Source organism: Eurosta solidaginis, chromosome 3 (assembly GCF_040869045.1).
Source record: "Eurosta solidaginis isolate ZX-2024a chromosome 3, ASM4086904v1, whole genome shotgun sequence".
Taxonomy (NCBI): domain Eukaryota; kingdom Metazoa; phylum Arthropoda; class Insecta; order Diptera; family Tephritidae; genus Eurosta; species Eurosta solidaginis.
Window position 1 is genome coordinate 192,216,974 of NC_090321.1, and position 21,274 is coordinate 192,238,247.

General features: G+C 32.9%; 1 protein-coding gene across 5 annotated transcripts in view; it reads left to right on the forward strand.

Annotated features, from left to right (window-relative positions):
• Positions 1 to 21,274, forward strand: part of Dll (Distal-less) — a 199,798-nt gene that overhangs the window by 34,313 nt on the left and 144,211 nt on the right. For all 5 annotated transcript variants that reach the window (XM_067774368.1, XM_067774371.1, XM_067774370.1 and 2 more), the window contains exon 3: positions 13,470 to 13,663. In XM_067774368.1, the coding sequence (XP_067630469.1) occupies positions 13,470 to 13,663 (194 nt within the window). The remainder of the gene's footprint in view (positions 1 to 13,469; positions 13,664 to 21,274) is intronic.

Genomic DNA, 21,274 nt, shown 5'->3' on the forward strand with positions numbered 1-21,274 from the left:
CAATGTCGAAATGCGTACGAAGTAGTGCCAAACCGATCAATCTTTCTTGTAGCATAGTAGTAGTTCTGAACCATGTTTTCAAACGGCGAAGGGTGGAAAAAGAGCGTTCGGAGCTCGCGTTTGTCACAGGAAATGTGCAGAGTATGGAAAGAAAAACGTGAATTATTGGGTATATATCGACATCGATTCTCATGCAGAGGTCGGTAACTTATTTGTTTTCAACTTTTGCTGGAGCTGTCAATGAATTTGCCACTGATTCAACTCACCCTTAAGCCTTAAGCGTTGAACGACGTTGTCATAATTCAGAAGACCGTTGAATCTTGTAATCAAGCAGCTGATCAGATTTTCAATTTCATTTGCCTTAAGAGTACACACTTTCTGCGGAAGCAGCAAACTGGAATCCATCCAAAACTTCTTTTGAACAAGTAAGGAAGATTAAGTTCGGGTGTAACCGAACATTACATACTCAGTTGAGAGCTATGGTGATAACATAAGGGAAAATAACCATGTAGGAAAATGAACCGAGGGTAACCCTGGAATGTGTTTGTATGACATGTGTATCAAATGAAAGGTATTAAAGAGTATTTTATGAGGGAGTGGGCCATAGTTCTATAGGTAGATGCCATTTAGGGATATCGCCATAAAGGTGGATCAGGGTTGACTCTAGAATTTGTTTGTACGATATGGGTATCAAATGAAAGGTGTTATCGAGTATTTTAAAAGGGAGTGATCGTTAGTTCCATAGGTGGACGCCGTTTCGAGATATCGCCATAAAGGTGGACCAGGGATGACCCTAGAATTTGCTTGTACGATATGGGTATCAAATGAAATGGGTTAATGAACATTTTAAAAGAGAGTGGGCCTTAGTTCTATAGGTGGACGCCTTTTCGAGATATCGCCATAAAGGTGGACCAGGGGTGACTCTAGAATGTGTTTGTACGATATGGGTATCAAATTAAAGGTATTAATGAGAGTTTTAAAAGGGAGACGTGGTAGTTGTATATGTGAAGGCGTTTTCCAGATATCGACCAAAATATGGACCAGGGTGACCCAGAACATAATCTGTTGGATACTGCTAATTTATTTATATATGTAATACCAGGAACAGTATTCCTGCCAAGATTTCAAGGGCTTTTTATTTCGCCCTGCAGAACTTTTTCATTTTCTTCTACTTAATATGGTAGGTGTCACATCCATTTTACAAAGTTTTTTTCTAAAGTTATATTTTGCGTCAATAAACCAATCCAATTACCATGTGCCATCCCTTTTTTCGTATTTGGTATAGAATTATGGCATTTTTTCCTTTTTTCGTAATTTTCGATATCGAAAAAGTGGGCGTGGTCATAGTCGGATTTCGGCCATTTTTTACACCAATGCAGAGTGAGTTCAGTTAAGTACGTGAACTGAGTTTAGTAAATATATATCGATTTTTGCTCAAGTTATCTTGTTATCGGCCGAGCGGAAGGACAGACGGTCTACTGTATATAAAACTGGGCTTGGCTTCAACCAATTTCGCCCTTTTTCACAGAAATAAGTTAGGGTCCTAGAATCTAAGCCCCTACAAAATTTCACAAGGATCGGTAAATTTTTGTTCGACTTATGGCATTAAAAGTATCCTAGACAAATTAAATGAAAAAGGGCGGAGCCACGCCCATTTTGAAATTTTCTTTTATTTTTGTATTTTGTTGCACCATATCATTACTGGAGTTGAATGTTGACTTAATTTACTTATATATTGTAACAATATTAAATTTTTTGTTAAAATTTGACTTAAAAAAAATTTTTTTTTTAAAAGTGGGCGTGGTCGTTCTCCGATTTTGTTAATTTTTATTAGGCATACATATAGTAATAGGAGTAACGTTTCTGCCAAATTTCATCATAATATCTTCAACGACTGCCAAATTACAGCTTACAAAGTTTTTAAATTACATTACATTTAAAAGTGGGCGGTGCCACTCCCATTGTCCAAAATTTTACTAATTTTACTAATTTCATAAGTTCAACCCACCTACCAAGTTTCATCGCTTTATCCGTCTTTGGTAATGAATTATCGTACTTTTTCGGTTTTTCGAAATTTTCGATATCGAAAATGTGGGCGTGGTTATAGTCCGATATCGTTCATTTTAAATCTGAGATAGGTGCTCAGTACATACCAAATTTCATCAAGATACCTCAAAATTTACTCAAGTTATCGTGTTAACGGACGGTTGGACGGACGGACATGGCTCAATCAAATTTTTTTTCGATCCTGATGATTTTGATATATGGAAGTCTATATCTATCTCGATTCCTTTATACCAGTACAACCAGCCGTTATCCAATCAAAGTTAATATACTCTGTGAGCTCTGCTCAACTGAGTATAAAAACGAGCCTTCAGATATTCACTGATACTGTCCAACAGAAGAATATACGCGGAGACCCTGTAGTAATCTTCACAAGTTGGTATGCTGTAATTGTCGCGTCCTGTTTGTTGCTAGATGTTCTTGGTTTTCCCTTGTTGACATCTAGTTCTTCCGCCAATTTTTTTGCATCTGAATAAATAATCTTGAAGGTTTGATCTGCTGTCTTTCTACGATTTTGAAACGATACGAGCAGCATATCAATCATCGTCGATGCTTAGGCAAATCGATACCCTCTTTTTGGAGTATGACGCTGAGTGAATGAGTGAGCGACAATACATCACACAGACAGAAGAAAAAAAAAAAGACAGAAGAGCACGACAATCAATTCAAATTTGCACACAGCTGCAATAAGAACCGTTGCTTTACCTGCTGTTTCTCTGTTCCTCCACTCACTTATTTTTGTCAAAGCATCCACAATCAGTGGCATTTTCGCAGCAAACTGAATGACTGCATCATGACGTTGCATCCATCGTTTTTCACATAATTGAACAAGTTGTTCCCCAAGTAAATTATATAACGCTGTAGCACGCTTAGGATACGACTTTTTTAAGGACTTGGCGACCTCTCGTATGGTACTGCAAACCATCTGGATTACTCGTACTTTTACAGATTTGGATATGCTGCTGTTGAGTTTATGAGAGAAACAGGGACTTACTACAGCATTTTCTGCTTCTTTTCGGATTTCATTGACGGCTCCGCAATCTGACAGCATGACGGCACACGCATCGGTTCCATTGATGCGCACAATTTAATGTTAAGTCCCATTTTCTTCATTTCCTTCAAAAACATTTGCACGAGACCGACTCCCGTTGAAGATAATTCTCTCTAGGTTTGGATGTCTTCTTTAGCAGTCGTAGGCGACGAACTTTCATCTTCCACTTCAGAGTCATCAGCATCTGCAGTAGTATTCTTGGATAGCTACAGACAACAAATGTTATATAAAGTGGATTTATCTGCATATTTTCGTGAATTATGCTCATATAATTGTCGATGTGTTTAAACTTCACTTGCGAATTCCATTGGGTTTAATTATTTGAGCCCTTGATTTTGAAAGTGGTCTAAGTCATATTTTCCTTGTTTCGAGATAATTAGAGTTTTGCGTTATAAAGGATTGAAAAATATTTTTGCACTATGGAAAATGATTTTTCGACAGTAAAGTAGTGCCAACAAACAAGAATTTATTATGGTTGTGAAATTTATTACCATTTTTAACTGGAAATGTGCTTTTGAAAGGTTGGAAATGACTTAGACCACTTTCAAAATTAACAGAATGACTTTATAAATGACTTATACCAAGGAAACATTTTAATTAGTAATTAACATTTTATTCAAACTCATTTCATTATAACAAAGTAAATTATTTATTATGACATATTTAGGGAAGTGAAGTGTTTGTGAAAAATTGGTGGGATATAGGGTAGTAAATCCATCATATCTTTATGTTTTTCTTTTGTTATTGGTCTAATAGTTGTGTATAATGGAGGCAAATCAATATTTGCATATATTCTAGGTCTTCCTTTTTTAGGTGAGAGGTCTAATATTTTGAATTCGGAATTGTCATCCAAGGAAGTTTTATAAAACATCTTATATGGAGATTTTTTTAGAAATCTGATCCATTGAATTTTAAGCCAAGACACAGCTTCTCCGTTGGTGTTTTTCTTTCTATTATTCGTTGAATCTTTAAGTTTTTTTGTCGAAATAAAATTTCTCTGAGACATTTGTACCACCAAAAATGGGTTTTTCTTTTTACATACTTCTATTAAACTATAATAATGCTCAGGTATGTATAAATAATTTTATTTTTTAATTTTAGTTTCTATTAAACCAAAATCCCGATCATTTGGCAAAAAAGAATGGCCGGATACCATAAATTTATGATCAACAGTTGCAACATTATTATCAGATGACTGAACAATTTTTAACCAAATTAAAGCTATGTTGATGTTACGATTTTGTCCTGTGCAGGCATCACTGTAAGCTATGACATGCTTTTGAGTGGTAATGTCCTGAATGTGCTTTAAGATGCAAGACGCAACTTCCTGTGATCCCCTTGAAGCGATTGTTTCATCCCATACATACATTTTAGCATTTTCATTGTGGAAATTATGAAACCCTAAATTGTATACATACATGTTGCGCTTATAATAAGCTACCAGACAGAAAGTTTTGGGTAAAAAAGTGCTTTCTGTAGATCAAATGTGAAACCGTAATATTCACTCGGGTTATCTTTTGCTCTTTGTATGTCTTCTGTCAAACTTGTTCTAGCCTGTTCGGCACTGTTAAGATGGGAATCATGAATTTCCATAAGATGCAACTTCTCGTCTTCGTTACTGGATGCTTCTATTTTTAGTTTTAGTGAATCACACTTTTGGCAAGTGTCTTTGCGAGGAGCATGAAAATTTAAGTTGAACTCCGTATTGAAAATTTTCCTGTAAGTCCACTCCTTCACACGTGGTGTATTATTTTCATCACATTTTTCTACATACAGCTCATACATTTTTCGAATATCTAAGTCAGCACTTAAATACTTTCGACCTGAAGTGTGATGTGATCTCGTGTAATGGCTCTCACATGCTGGAAAACTCAGAATATGTTCTCGTACCACTTTAATTTTTTCTTCATCTGTTTTTCTCGATGAACCAGTCATTTTGCCACGTAGATCCATTCCAGGGGATTTAGCATTTAAGGCACGGCTTAATCTTCCGTAAGATATTTTAAAAGTATCCAAAAAAAAAGTTCTACAAACAGAAACTTCTGACATCCGTAAATTTATATGAAACTTATAACTACATTTTCTCATGTATCCTTTGTTATTTGCTTTATTAATAGTTTTCCAACCAAACCATGCAGAAACAAATTCTGTTTTTCGAAACTTGCTAATTTCCAAAATGCATCAAAATTAGCTTTCCTGTCTTCATATCCAATTGCATTTATACATTGCTTGGAACAAAGGCAATATTTATTTTCGAAAAATTTGCCACTCACAAGCTTAGACTTTTTTGTTTCATATTCCTCTCCCCTATTTCTCTTAATTTTTCTTAAATTTTGTGCATAATTATGTTGATTTCGGCTCCTCTTTCTTGATTTCATGTTAATTTCTTCCATTTGTAGGGGTTCCGAATTCACTTTTAAAGTATCAGTTGATTCATCTGAAGACGATATTACTCTTATTCGTTTCCATTTCTTGGGAGCATTACTTACACTTCTTCGCAGGATAATGTCTACAATTAACTATATATAGAACATTTTTACATTTTAAGGATTACTTGATCATACCTGAATCGTTATCTGAAGGCATTACAAAATTACTATTTATTTTCCAAAATTTCTCAACAGACTGACTTAGACCACTTTCAAAATAAACAGTTTCTATATTTTGTTTAACAACCAAAAAATTCATTCAATTTTACGAGTTAATTTTCATGGCATACCGCCAATCTCTTCAGATTATGTTATTTTATTATGGTTAGATAACAAGTAGCTGATAAACTCGATTTTTAAAAATTTTGACTTAGACCACTTTCAAAATCAAGGGCTTATTTATTTAGTTAGCTTCTAGCCTCATAGCCTCAATTTCAAACTACAATGAAATTTTGCACACTTTTTGATAAATTAATATTTTAGGATTTTTAAGAGAAATTAAAATATTTTTTAATTCGAAATATCCCTCATAATTTTCTACAGTCGAAAATCATGAAAATACGTGTTACAAAGCTCTAGGGGGGGGGGGGGGGGGGGAGGAAATTTCCCACAATAATAAATTATTTTTCAGGACGCTTTTCTTCTTAATTTTTGCATGGTTTAAGGGAGGACCTTATGACACTTTTGCTTATTGTATACTTTATTGCTTCCTGGATACTTGCCTGCATTGGTCTTTTGGGGCTATTAAGTGGAATCAATGAATGTATCAATCAAATCTCAATAGATTTTTTAAGATGATATACTTTTATTATACATGACATTATCTTGTATAAATGCGAATACATTACACTACGGTTTTGGAATGCTCGTATGCTACATATAAACATAACTATTTACATATTTTTTAAACTTTTTTTAATGAATGCATTTGTGACAAGCAAACGTTGTTTCATTATTAATACTTTTGATGCTGTTTTTATTATTAATGAATTAATATTCCCGTTGAACATTTATAGGGGACGCCCCGCTGCGATCGACTCAGTTGGCTACTGTCAATACAAACATTAAAGCATCAGCTACTAATTTCTCGTGGGTTTTCAAGTATTCCGATATATGTTTGAACATTCTAAACTGGTTTTTTTATGTTGTTTTGTGGACAATTTGATTTATTTTGTGTTGGATATATTAAACATTCTTTTTTTTAAATTTGGATTGTCTTTAACTGGCCGACAATGAATGAATGATCATATTTCAGTTGTTGCAGTTCAATAAATGAATGAAACATTTTATGTTTTTAATAAATCATTGGTTTTCATAGAATTATTCGCAATCTTAAGAAAATTGTTCCCATAACCTACAAAAAATATTAAAAAAATTTTAAGAAAATTATTTGTTTCGATCAAGGCAAGCGTTTCTGGGCTAAGAATCAATTCAAGTTTTACTTTAACCTTTATATTATGGCTGTGGCGTGGGCGTGCTCTGCCTACAACATCGAAGATCCTGGGTTCAAGCCCGAGCAAAGTAACACCGAAAATTTACCAGGGTCGTCCCTCAGCAGTAATTTGGCAAACACTGTGCCATGAAAAGCTTCTCAGTGAAAATTCATCTGCCTTGCATATGCCTTTGGGAATCGGCATAAAGCATGTAGGTCCCGTCCCGCCAAATTGTTACAAAAATTAAAAGGATCATGACGCAAATTGCGGAGGTTATCGCGCCTTGCATTTATTCATTAACTTTATATTACGTTTCTTTCTTGTTCTTTAAAATTAGACAAATATTTCAAAAACCGGCGACAATGCAATGTAGGCGATATTATGAAATCTCCTCAAAGTCAATTTGCAATAAAATATGTTGAAGAAAATTTCCGGTAGGAGCGCACTGAGCAAGATTTACTAAAACTAAAAACATAGTTCAGAAGTCAGTGACAAAGTACCTGAGGTATAGCCACCGATTGATGCATTTTGCAAATTCAACATTCGGAATATTGTAATCGATTTGGAAGTTATTTTACGGGGAGCTAGAGACTTTAGGTCATAGCTCTGGGTGACAACGCACGCTGCTGGTGGGTGAAATTTCAGTTAAGCTATACACAAATCAAGATATTTTGAAAATTCCTTCAAATCTGAGAGAATCTTGCTGATTAAGTTTAAAGAAATCTTCTTATAAGCAAGATGCTTAATATAGTTCAAGCTTCAGTTATGAATACCACACGCGGTAAAAGAAATCCCCTGGGTGTGGAACGGACCGAGATATTTAAAAAAATAGCTGGAAACTCAGTGCTACTTGGAAGAAAAGGGTTCAGCAAGGGTGTGCACAGATCGATGCATCTGACAAATTCCTTTAAAATTTAATTTTACACATGCTGAAAATTTCGATAATAGTGCACCTCTAAATAGCATAACGATCGAGATACATGTTTCAAGATCAATATGGATTTTTTAGATCTAATTTAAGTAACATTCTGGTGAAATTTTTAAAAGTCCAATTGTAAACAATTTTCGAGAAACGAAGCTATAAACGCGGATTGCGCAGTACGGATCTAAGGTAAACAATTACTGTAAGTCAGGGCCACCCCAAATTTGTGGCTGTGTGTCTAAGAGTAAAATTCATGGTGGTAGTGGTTTAGTGGTCGATTGACGCGTAACGACGCAATACGTATGTACGCATGTTTGTTAGCACTGAAAAAATAATTCGTAAATGTGCTATACAAATTTAATTTTATTGGTTGACTCTTAACAAAATATATTGCTAAATGCGTTTGTTGGCAAAACATGTTTCTTGTAATGCGCAAATAAGCGAAAGCCATTTTCGATGTTGCTACTTTACTTGTTCAGCGAATACTAAAGGAAAGAGAATAATAATGTGGGAAGTGAGTGCGAATAATTATTTCACTAGCTGACGACCTCTGCTTTAATTTCCATCTAAATAATGGGTCTCCAAAAATTAAAAGTTATTTCCCTCTCGCATACGCGAGAACAATCGTGCTATGAAATGCAGACCCTTGATCCAGATTGTAAATTGCCCGAGTATAGTTCAGAACCCGATGCAAATGCAATAATAAGAAAAAAACTCCGATAGGTGGCGCATGGATCGAAATATTTAAAAAAATCGTATTTGTTGTCCGATTTCGCTCAAATTTGGAACACACACTACGCCGCCAGGTGGCGCAAGTATCGAGATATTAAATAAAATAAATTAAAAATTTGTTTAAGTTAAACGTTTTTAAAATAAATAAATGTAAGGCGCAATAACCTCCGAAGAGATTTTAGGCCGAGCTTCTCTTCCAATTTGCGTCGTGCTCCTCTTGATTTTCCCTACAAATTGGCAGGACGGGACCTACATGTTTTATGCCGGCTCCGAATGGCATCTGCAAGGCAGATGAGTTTTCACCGAAAGCTTTTCATGGCAGAAATACACTCGGAGTGGTTGCCAAGCACTGCCGAGTGGCGACCCCGCTTACAAAAATTTTCTTGTAATTGAAAAACCTTATTTCTAAAAATTTTTTGATGTGAACGCTACCATCACACCACAGTCGCCGCCAAACGGTTTTATTGAAAACAATACTTACATTAAGTAATAATAATACTAAAAGCTAGAAAATAATTAGGCAGGTCCGAGGCACTAGTCTTCACACTCCTCATCAATCTAGGGCGTAGATCAGACTATTAAATAAAAGCGTTGGGCGCGTGAAATTTCTAAAAATGTGAGGCGTAGCATAACCTTACGAAGGTTCAGTTGGTCTTATATATGACTATCAATAGAAATTTGACGCGCCCAACGCTTTTATTTAATTGTATGATCAACACCCTAGATTGATGAGGAGTGTGATGCCTAGTACCTAGGACCTACCTAATTATTTTCTATCTTTTAGTATTATTATTACTTCATGTAAGTATTGTTTTCAATAAAACCGTTTAACTAAAATTTTTTTTTAAATTATGTTATTTCTTACTTCAATAGCTAGTTTCTTCGGCTCTAGAGATTTTATTTAGTGTGTGGGTCCAGTAACAATAGTACATAATTGGGAACATCCTCACGTGGTGCATTTCTGAAAATTTTCTCTTCTAAAACTCATTTGGGTGATATATATATGTACGTTAGAAATCGGCCAAAAACTGGAGGCGGCGCCAACTTATAATATAAATTATAATATTTCCCTCGTGCGTACTGCATAAAAAAATATGTATGTATGTATAGAAAAACAAATATTTATGTACTCATATCACACACCTGCAACTTGAAGCCTTTGTCTGTTAGGTTAATAATGTCTGTAATTATATTTTTGTTTACCACAACTAATTATATACCACATTCTCTTCTATTGGTCGCCAGCGTGCGTGGTGGTGGAATCCATATCTATTGTTTTTACAGTCGACAATGAGATGCTTGTGACATTGTGAAGGCCAAGAACTTTGTGAAATTTAAACAATGAGCTATACCAAACTAATTTTTTGTTTAAATAATTTTGTATATGATCAAAGGGCAGATAAAATATAATCTTACCATTACACTGGGATTGTTATAGCACAAAGGTAACATTTTTTTTTTCGGACTAGTTCGGTATTAGTCAGATTACTAACCATACCAATAAACCTTAATATTGCCTTACTAGTTTGGTATTGGTCTACAGGATATCGCAATTTATAAATTTCCATACATATGTATTTATGTATGTATGTGTGAGTTTATAGTGACCATGTATTATAGTATATTGAGTGTACCAATTTGCTTGCTGACAAGAATTTACATAACTAACTAGGAACCGCTATCAATTTTGCCATTCATCTAATCCTTAAGTGGCTGCCGATTTGTTTAATAATAGTTTTGCATATCACTATAACGGTTAATTACGAATATTACCGCGAAAAGTGTGGCGAGCAGTTGCGGTGCTTCAGCCGCTCGACGGCATGAGACAATTAATAAATTACTTTGCAATCTTTTGTTTAAAACGTTGTTACTTCCACGCACACTACCTTAAAAAATTCCAACATATACACTTATGTATGTATATACTATTTATAAATAAACTATTAAACGACTTTGCGTGTATTTTGTTGGCTTACGTTTGTTTACATTTCGAGAGCTTTGAACTTTGAATTTAATGAATGCAATTATATTAAATGCGTTTGGCAGTTGGTTATTTTATTTTGTTCTTATTTTTGTAATTGATATAAGTTTGTATATATATGTATATATGAACATCTTTACACTGAAGTAATTGGTATTTTGTTTGATGAGCATGTAAATAATGTGTTGAATTGGATTTGGGTTAAATACCGGCAATCATTTACTTCAGAAACGATTGCTCAATTACATATTTTTTGCTTTTTGTTACATATAAATATGACAAACACATCAGATGTATATTAAGGTGGGTCGATTTGTATACTTTATTTGATATTAAAGAGTGTTTTGTATAAAAATCGCGTTGTTCTATCTCACAAGCAAAAAACCTGTGTGGCCTCCACCCAAATTTAAGGTCATTTCCTTTAATTTATAAAATTACTAGCAGGGTACCCGGCGTTGCTCGGGTTGGGCAGATACTTATCTAAATAAGAAGGTGTATTATAACGCATTCCTTCCCGTTACTCAAAGTCAAGCAAGTCTTCAAAATGTATCTCCCGATTTTTCTCATTCTTACTCTTTATAATTTCCTTATCTCTCCCACTTCCTTTTTTACACCCTCTACCTCTCTCCTTCGTTTTTCTTAGATTCCTCATTTCTCTAATTTATCATTCTTTGCTTTATTTTTCAAATTTTATTTTGTCACACACAATTCATACTCAAAATCTCATAACTTAATCAAAATATTTTAGCTGCACAATTTTTGTCTATCATCTCTCATCAGCTATTTTTACAATGGAAACCTTAATAATAAAAACGTCTAAATCACTCAATGCAATCGCTTTAACTTTTTGTGAATTTAACGCTATGACCAAACAAAAGTTCTCCACTTAAGTACGTACATGGTGTATGAGTAACTTTTGTTGACATACACAATTTGTCGCACCACCCACTAGCGCATGTGAAATTGAAAAAAAAAAATTTGAATTTAAAATTCTTAGTTCTGAAATATGAAAAACCTTCGCCTTGATCGAAGGAACCCATAGCCAAAATTTGGTGATGATTGACGTGTGGGAAATACGTTTCCATAGGGAACACACACATAAACACACACAGAATTTGATTTATATATATATATATATAGATGTTCTTATCAGAAGTGAAAGTGATAAGTTTAACGTGAGCTGGTCTTCCTCTTTCCTGCATAGACTGCAGCTATCTAAAACCAGGAAGTAGTATAGTTCCTTAAAACGTTCTAGTTTTTTCCAAGAGAACGGAGTAATTTATAACGTAAGTCCTGGTTTCTGATAGGGGGTTTTCAGTTAATCCGTTGAGCAAATTTCTGGTAATATTGTGGACTCATTCAGTCTATGTGAGTTCTTCAGGTTCCTAACCTAACGCCCTCTTTCTCCTGTTTAAAGAAAGCGGCACATTTTTTAAGTAGCCTGGAACTTTTTTAATGAATTTTTCGGACAATTAAGGGGACCATATATGAAATATGTATCCTGAACCTAAAACACTCCACTATACATATAAATAAAAAAAGAAACGATTTTTTCTAGTTTGACCCCCTTCTGATTACAATGGGCTTTTTGGGGATACGGGGCACAATAATGAAAGTTCATATGTTAACATACTGAGTCTTCGTAGAGAGGTCTGATCTCGTAGCCCTGCACAAAACCACATAGGCGTCCCCAATTGGGACTAAAACTTATATGTGATATTTTTAAGCGAGTTACTATCGTCTGAGGAGGTGAGACTGAAAAAAAAGTTGATTTGAATTATAGGGACCTCCCTAATAGACCCACATATTATTAAGTAAGAAATAATAAATTTTATTAAGTAAGAAATAATAAATTTTATTAAAAATATTTCTATATATTTTTTATACCCAGCTGTACTTGTACACAGGGTATTATAACTTTGATTGGATAACGGTTGTTTGTACAGGTATAAAGGAATCGATATAATAGATATATACTTCCATATATCAAAATCATCAGTATCGAAAAAAAAATTTGATTGAGCCATGTCCGTCCGACCGTCCGTCCGTCCGTCCGTCCGTCCTTCCGTTAACACGATAACTTGAGTAACTATTGAGATATCTTTACCAAATTTAGTACACGAGCTTACCTGGACCCAGAATAGGTGAGCGAAATAAATGAGCGAAATCGGATGATAACCACGCCCACTTTTTATATATATGTATAACATTTTGGAAAACACATAAAACCTGATTATTTAGTAAATAATACACCTAGAATGTTGAAATTTGACGCGTAAACTGATATTGAGACTCTTGATAAAAAATTGAAAAAATAAAATAAAATAAAATGGGCGTGGCACCGCCCACTTGTGATAAAATCAATTTTACAAATATTATTAATCATAAATCAAAAATTGTTAAACCTATCGTAACAAAATTCGGCAGAGAGGTTGCCTTTATTATAAGGAATGCCCACTTTTATATAAAAGATTTTTAAAAGGGTCGCGGACGAATAAAATTAGCTATATCTTTGCAAAAAAGAGCTTTATATCAATGGTATTTCATTTCCCAAGTGGATTTATAACAATAAATAGGAAAAACTTCAAATTTTAAAAAATGGGCGGCGGTGCCTTTTATGACTAAGTAATTTTCTATGTTTCGGGAGCCATAACTCGAGAAAAATTAGTTCAGAATAGAACCATATGTATGTATATGTATTATTGCACAGCCTTGTAACACTATTAAGCACACAAAACAAACAACAACAGCATTTCAAGTGTACAGCTGGGTATGTAATGTTCGGTTTCATCCGAACTTATACTTCCTTACTTGTTTTTTAAGAAATTTAATTTGTGAAATTATTCCTCTCCTGCAGATTTCTCCATATCCGATAAATGTGAAGATTCCGGTTTGCGAGTAAATGGTAAAGGCAAAAAAATGCGTAAACCTCGCACTATATACAGTTCATTGCAATTACAACAATTAAATCGACGATTCCAGCGTACCCAGTATTTAGCGCTGCCAGAGCGAGCCGAATTAGCGGCGAGTCTGGGCCTCACGCAAACACAGGTATGTGAAAATTATTTTCATTTATCTATTGAGGGAGAAGGAAAGAAGTGGCTTATTGAATATGTGGTTTAGAAAATTTTCCAGTGCCATATACGTATTTAAGTGATTTTTTAAAATACAATTCTTAAGATACAAAGAAAAAATTGAGCTGACTTTAGTCTTGGTGAATGAGAAAAGCTTATTGGGAAATAACAATTAAGAAGAAATATAAACCTTTAATTTATGGGGGTTCCACGAAAAACTTAATCTTGGTTAACCCTTATGATGCAATAATATTCGTGGCTTATTGTTTTTGTTTTATCGGCCTATTGATAAAGGGTTTCAGGTTCGAATTCGCACTCAAAGCCAGAACAATAATTTTTATGATAATTTTTTTTTATATATTTGTGTATAATTGCAAAATTATTTTTTAATAAGGAATAATTAGAGACCTGGAATGCTTTACCAATAAGTCGATAAAACAAAATATACTGTTAATAAACTAAGAGCACATGGATCTACCTGGGCAGCTATGACAGGTATTTGAAACATTTGCTATCTTCTATTCCCAATTAAAAAATAATTTTTCAATTATAGAAAAATTAAAAAAAAGCAATTACCATAAAAATTATTGTTCTGACCCTGAGCTGGAATTCGAGTTCTGAATTCGTAGCTTATCGATTATAAAACTTAGTTCCATAAAAATTTACATTTTCCAACAGTGACGCGTGAGTGGGGCAATGGAACGGACCTCTATGAGGATAGATGATTTAATTCCAAATTCAAGATAAAATATCAAGATTTTTTGAATTTGGTTGAACCATATGTTACACTGATAAATTAATTAACGAAACTTTCTTTTATTGTTGTTTGTTTCTTTTTATGTTACACTTAAAAAATTACACTGAATCACAAATTCACTTTTTTTCTGCACCAGAGATGCCATTATGAAATTCCTTTGTAAAATCACCCCTTGATTCCGGAAATCAAGGCCATTTTTAATTCTATGGTAACGTTATTGAGATATTTACGAATTACCGTTTTTTCAAAAAAAAAAAAAACAATAATAATAATAAATTGGGTCCACTTAATCATATATGTATCTCAAGAACGAATTGAGCAATTCCAAAACGGTTTAAAGCTTTTAAAAGGTAACAAAGTTTGCTATAAACTGTGCATAAAACACTTTTTTCTAGGCCCGCAGATTCAAAGATAACGAACAATCATTATGGATTTTTTTAAATTTTTTTTGTAAAAATATAAAAAAATTTGTATTTTCCGAGGAAGGATCTCGAAAACTCTTATTTTTTTGCAGTACTTAAGTATTGAATGGATATATTTACTTGAATGCTTATAACTTTTGTATTAGTCCATCGATTTTGATGAATGAAAGCTTATTTTTTTGTTATAATGCAGAGCTTAGAGAGAGAAAAAAAAATCTGCAAAAAATAAAAAGTTTTCGAGATCCTTCCTCGTAAAGTACATTTTTTTTTTATATTTGTACAAAAAAAAAAATTGAAAAAATCCGTAATGATTGCTCGTTTTATTGTTTTTGTTTTTTTGCCAGCAAAAGGATATTTTTTTCGTTTGAAAAAAAAATATTTAAAAAATTGTTTTTCTAATGAAAATAGGCACTATGGACTCATTCAGTCTATGTGAGGTCCTTCCTCATGGACCGGCCAGTCCAACCTTGATGAAAATAGCGCTATTTTGCAGCCTTGATTTCAATATAACGTATGCAATTTTTTGTGAAGAAAGCTTTAAAATTGTTTATTCACTCGTCCCATTATAATAAATTTAAACTCCAAAAAACATTATAAATTTATTATATACTGACTACAAAAAAAAATGTAATAAAACTCAAATTTTATAAATATTTACTCAACAAACTTTTTGGGAAGGAGAAAGTGGGCTAACTTTGACCGCTTTATTAATAATATTTCTCGAAACTCAATAGAATCTTAAAATGCAATGTTGCTATAAAATATTTCTGGTATTTTCTGAGCAATAGACCGTTAAACGTTTAAATTAACCCTTATCGTCAATCAACTGCTTCAACCGACTACATCGCCGAGTTTTCTGGAGCAAATGGCATGGCGAGACCGATAAAATACATGTAAGAGATGAATTTTTATTTTTCGTTGATTCTCAAATCTTAAATAGCATTTTTTCAGAAGCAAAATGCTCCCTGCTCAAAGATGTCAAATGTAGTACAAAAGGTCTAAATTCGCACTAAATATCGTTTCTTACCTTAAAACTTTTTTATACATATTACATAAATGCTGAAAATAATTTGAGCCATTCAAATAAGTATTAAATCCACTTCAACAGTTTTTTGCATACATACATATGTATGTTTCAAAATTAGAGAAGGAATTGCGAAACAAAGAAATTGCGTACAGGTTTACTGAAACTTTAAATTTAAGTATCGAGCTTTAAAATACTAAGTGAAGCTGAATGGATACATAATTAGCTATTCCCAATCCATATATTTCCCAAATTTTCGAGTTACAGTCGAAAAGAGCGAACTCAATGGTGGCCCAAAGTTACTTTACTCTAGGTACTGGCTTTTTCAATTAGTGAAATTTTCAAGCCCAACGGTAAAACCACGACGAAATCGTTCAACCCTCCTTAACACCGCCAACTCTGTTCACATAGCTCTGAAATTTGATACCACAAATTTGAGGAATATGAAATAGTTTTTATGCTACAAACAAAAATTATATATGTACTAGCAGACCCGGCAGACGTTGTTCTGCCCTAAATTTGGCCTATATGAATACATTTTAATAAGCTTTTTCCATCTAATTCTGCCCTCCCCCCTCTTCACTTTTTCCTAATCCTTTTATTCACTCCTCCCTCCATCTTTTTCGCTTCATCTATCTCCATCTTTCTCAGTCTCCTTCTTCTCTCTGTTCTCTTCTCTTCTCATTCTTCTTCATCCCTTATTTTGTTCTATTCCCAATCACAGGCCCACTCCGATTCTCAGTCCCAGTCCCACTCCGAGTCTCAGTCCCAGTCCCACTACGAGTCTCAGTCCCAGTCCGTTTCCGGTCTACTTCCCGGAAAAAAGGGTCGTAAATACTAATATAGGCAAATTTATATACCAAATTGCAGGCAAATCGCATAGGACGTATGTAAAAAGGTATGTTGGTATTATTAATTCATGTCCTTATTTCGGCTTCGCATGTATATTTATTAGTTTTGCCAGGTTGATGCGACTAAATCGAATATCACAACGAAAATTACTTTAGAGCTCTCAGCAGCGGCTTTCATTTGATATCCATATTATCCACACATTCTAGGGGTACCCGGGCCCATTTTTCGGCCTATATCTCTAGACCCTGTACGTCAATCGCAACCAAACCTATGTAATAACCACCACGTGAGGTATACGCAACTTGTGTTAAAGCTTGAACAAAATCGACTGACGCATCTCTTCAAACACCGGCGACCAACTAACACATATTTTGGCCTTTCTTTTTATATATATAGATTTTTATTTTTCACACTTCACTATAATATTAAAACGTAATGTAGATATTCGTTGCTTTTGAAATTCGGCTTAAAAATTGCACATGGAACAACTAAAGACTCTCCTGAATTAAAAAAAAGTCTTAGTACCTCTAAGCCGCGGGCCCCCAGAAACCCCGCGCCCGGGGTAATCCCCATTCCCCCCCCCCTCTCGAGGGGCCTGGAGGTGTGCTATACTTGATATCATTCGCTATAATATTTTTTATTGATAAGCACGTTGTTTAATTAAACACCAACCAATTACACGGAAGTACCACTTGAAAATATGAGTGCCGGTGCGTATACGTAACATTTTATTAACACATATAAACATTTAAAAAAATTGCAGTAAAATAATATTGCGACTATAAACTGAGATATAACCTATCCTGCATTTCAAGTTAGATCAAACTTCACACGGGGTGTAAAACAAATTCAAAAACGGTTCAGTAGTTTAGGTGTTCATCGCGGACAAACATTGCGACACATGAGTTTTATATGTAAAGATGTAGCTAATCTTTTGCAGCTACAAAATGCACATTGCTTATGATTTCTATAACCAAAAAGTAAAAATAAAGATAAAGACAAGCACACTTTAAGCGGAGCAAAGATGCAAATCACAAGTATTTACTCTAACTTTAATATATAAAAATTCTAAATATTTACAAATTTCCTTCTATTATACGCCGACCAACAAACAAAATAAATTTACTATCGATTTTTTATTCAACTTCAAACCTCTTTCAATACATTCTGCGACCTATTTATGGAACTGATAGAACAATACTATAAAACAGTATTCACGTTTACAAAAAATGTGTATACTCGTAAATTATCCTCGCGCCTGTACACAAAACGTTTATAAAACAATTAAATCAAAGTAAATAAAAGCCAGTAAGCAGTGCTAACAAACACACCCGTCTGAAGGCCAATGTCCCGGCGTACACTTACTTAAATCTTTAACTTAACTTAATATACGTCAAGGTTTCTTAAAACTATTAACGCTACGCAACATTAAAAGTAAAAATGAAACAAAACTATGCAAAATAAAGTTAACCTAAAACAAAATAGTGACTGGACTTGAATTACACGTACTTAGATGTATTATCGTCCTGTGTGTAAATTTGTATGATTTTGGGTAAATAAATTTGTCCGCCCTTCGCATGCGAAGTCAAAAAACAATCAATAAACGACTTCCGCTTTCGCTTTACCATGAGGGCGGTTTTAATTACTGCCACAAGTAGCAATAAAACAAAACAGTAACAACAAAAACAATAATGATAAATGCTACTGTTCCAAATGGTAACTACAATAGAAACACTAAGGAAACAATTCAACATTGCGCTCAACTAAATAAAGAGTGTCGAATCGATCTTAAAGTACAAAAAAAAAGTTTTGTTAAACTAGAAATTCCCTTTCGAGCGTCCCAATAAGTTCATAAATGTGTATACATTTATATGTACATAAGCACATACATATAAAACACTTGGAAGTAGCCAGCAAGCCGTTTATCGTCCTCAATAGTTGGGTAGCTTTCTTTATTGCTTTATTTAAATAAAAGCTGTAAATATGAATGGAACAAACTGGCTGGGCGACTGGCGTTTGGAGAGTGGACATAACATCATACAACAACAAACGTATAACTTTGTACATACAATGGGCGCGATAATTTACTCAAACCGAAGCGGTGCAGCTACCAAATAAGTAATGTTGATGAGTGGACAAGAAGGAGATGTTGCAGTCCAGTTGCAGTTACACCCTTTGTGCACTCATAAATTAATTTTTTTTTTCACTTCCATTTGTTTGACTTTTTTTCTAACCCTGTTTTTGCTTTCAGCTGCATAAAAGTGTGTTAACCCTTCAACTCCTGGCGGCTATGAAATGAGACATTCTATAAAACCTTAAAAAATTTTTTTATGAGCTTTAAAGTCACCAGAGTTGTTTTATGATATTGCTTAAAAAAATTATAATTTATTGATTTAAGCAATATTTTAGTTGTCCCTTAAAGGTGTGGCAGTTTGTAGAACTGTCTGTTCGTAATTAACTTGTTGTGTTGTAGAAGAATTTTGTTAAATGGCAAAAGCACGTGTAATTTTTTTCTTTAAATAACTGCACATATACATAGATGTACAAATAAATGACTTATATAAATAGGTGCGAAGTAGTGAAGTTGGTATATTTAATTTTGACTATAACTGGCGACAAGATGTTTTGTTTGGTTTATTTTGCTTCTCTATTGATTTTATTGAACTTAATTTAATAATTATTCAATTAAATATTTTTGGAAAAATTTAAAAGTCCGAGAAAAAGTTCAGGAAATGAAGTTATTTTTAAAAATAATTTAGTTGAAAAACAAATTATTAAAAATGAAAATAAAAAGTTAAATTTTAACATGCAAATTTTGTAAACTATTTTTCATTTACCTATTTTTTTTAGAGATATGTTGTTACAATTTTTTCCAAAAGGTTTTATTAATAAGAATAAAAAAGTACTTTAAAGATGCCTTCATATAATAAGCAATACCCGCTGAGCAATAACAGTTTATAACTTTTCGAATTTTATTTTATTTAAATTTATGTTATCTTATTAGGTGATATTCCTTATATTTTACCTTTTTCCCCTCTTTCTTTCATTTGACTATACGTTGTACTACATACAATTTTTTTTTTATTATACTTCATTACATTTTATGCTTTTATTTTATTTTATTCTATTTTATTTTGTTTTATTTAATTCTGTTTGATTTATTAATTTTTTTTTCAACTTATTTTATTTAATTTTGTTTTATTTTTTTAGATTTTTTAAATTTATTTATTTTCAATTTATTAAATTTTTGTTTTTAATTTAATTTAATTCTGTTGCATATTATTTTATTTTGTTTTATTTTTGTTACTTTATTTTATTTTATTTTTTGTAAAAATTTTTTTATTTTGTTTTCCTTTATTTTTTTAAATTTTATTTTGTTATGTATGATTTTTTAGTAATCGGGGATTGCCCATATTGCTTTTTTTTTTTTTTTTTAAATGTATGAAAACATTTATTTGAAGCAATTTTTTAATTTTATAATTTATTTAATAATTTGGGAAAAATTTAAACAACGTGACATCAGGACGGACAAGGCGACAGCTGTTTCGATTATACCTTGTAAATCTCTTCAAAGCCTTTTCTCCCGGGAGTGGGAGTCGAACTCCTTTTGTTATTTTATTTTTTTGTTTTAATTAAAAATTTTCTTCTTTGAAGGTTTACATTAAATATCGGTTATAAAAAACAAGATATATAGCGCTATTAACTAGTTTTTAATTTGGTTTTACAGTTTTTGGTAAGATTATCTATAAATAGCTACATAAGTATCTGGTTTTTAAATTTATATAAATCGTCGTAGATAAGTGTATGCTTAAGAATTTTCTAACTATAGAGCTTATCTGACTGAGTTGAAGTTTCTCAGGGCTACAATTTAGAGATTTTGGGATTACTCCAGTTGAGGATATATTATAATGGGTATTATGTCGGCTTTGCGCAGCTTCCACGTCTCCTGTATTCGGTGTGCCAGATTTTGATATTTTCTTAGCATCTCCGCATACCGCTCCTGCAGGTTGTATGTGTTTGATATGTTTTACTTTTCTATTTGACTTTATTTTATTTTATTTTATTTTATTTGACTTTATTTTATTTTATAATATTTCTTTTAATTTCTTTTGTCTTATTATATTTTATTTTATTTTACTTTATTTTATGTAACTGTATTTAAATTTATATTATTTTTTATTTATTTAATTTACTTTAACTTTATTTTGTTTTTTTTCAACTTTTTTAAATTTTGTTTTATTTAATGGTTTTGTATTTGTTTTATTTCAATATTACATTCTTTAATAAAATTTTTTTATTTCAACATTTATTTCTCATTTTTTATGATTTCTTTAGTTGCATAAATGAAATGAATTTCAACACTGACATTACCATCACACCATTCTCACAGTGTATTTTCAAAGCTTTTAGACTTTGTCAGTTGCACCTAACACAATTGAAAAACTTCATTACAATGAGGGATTTCGCAACACCACCCTGACATATCATTGTCATCGTCTGCTTGCCAGTTAGTCTGCCCGTTAGCTTAGACTG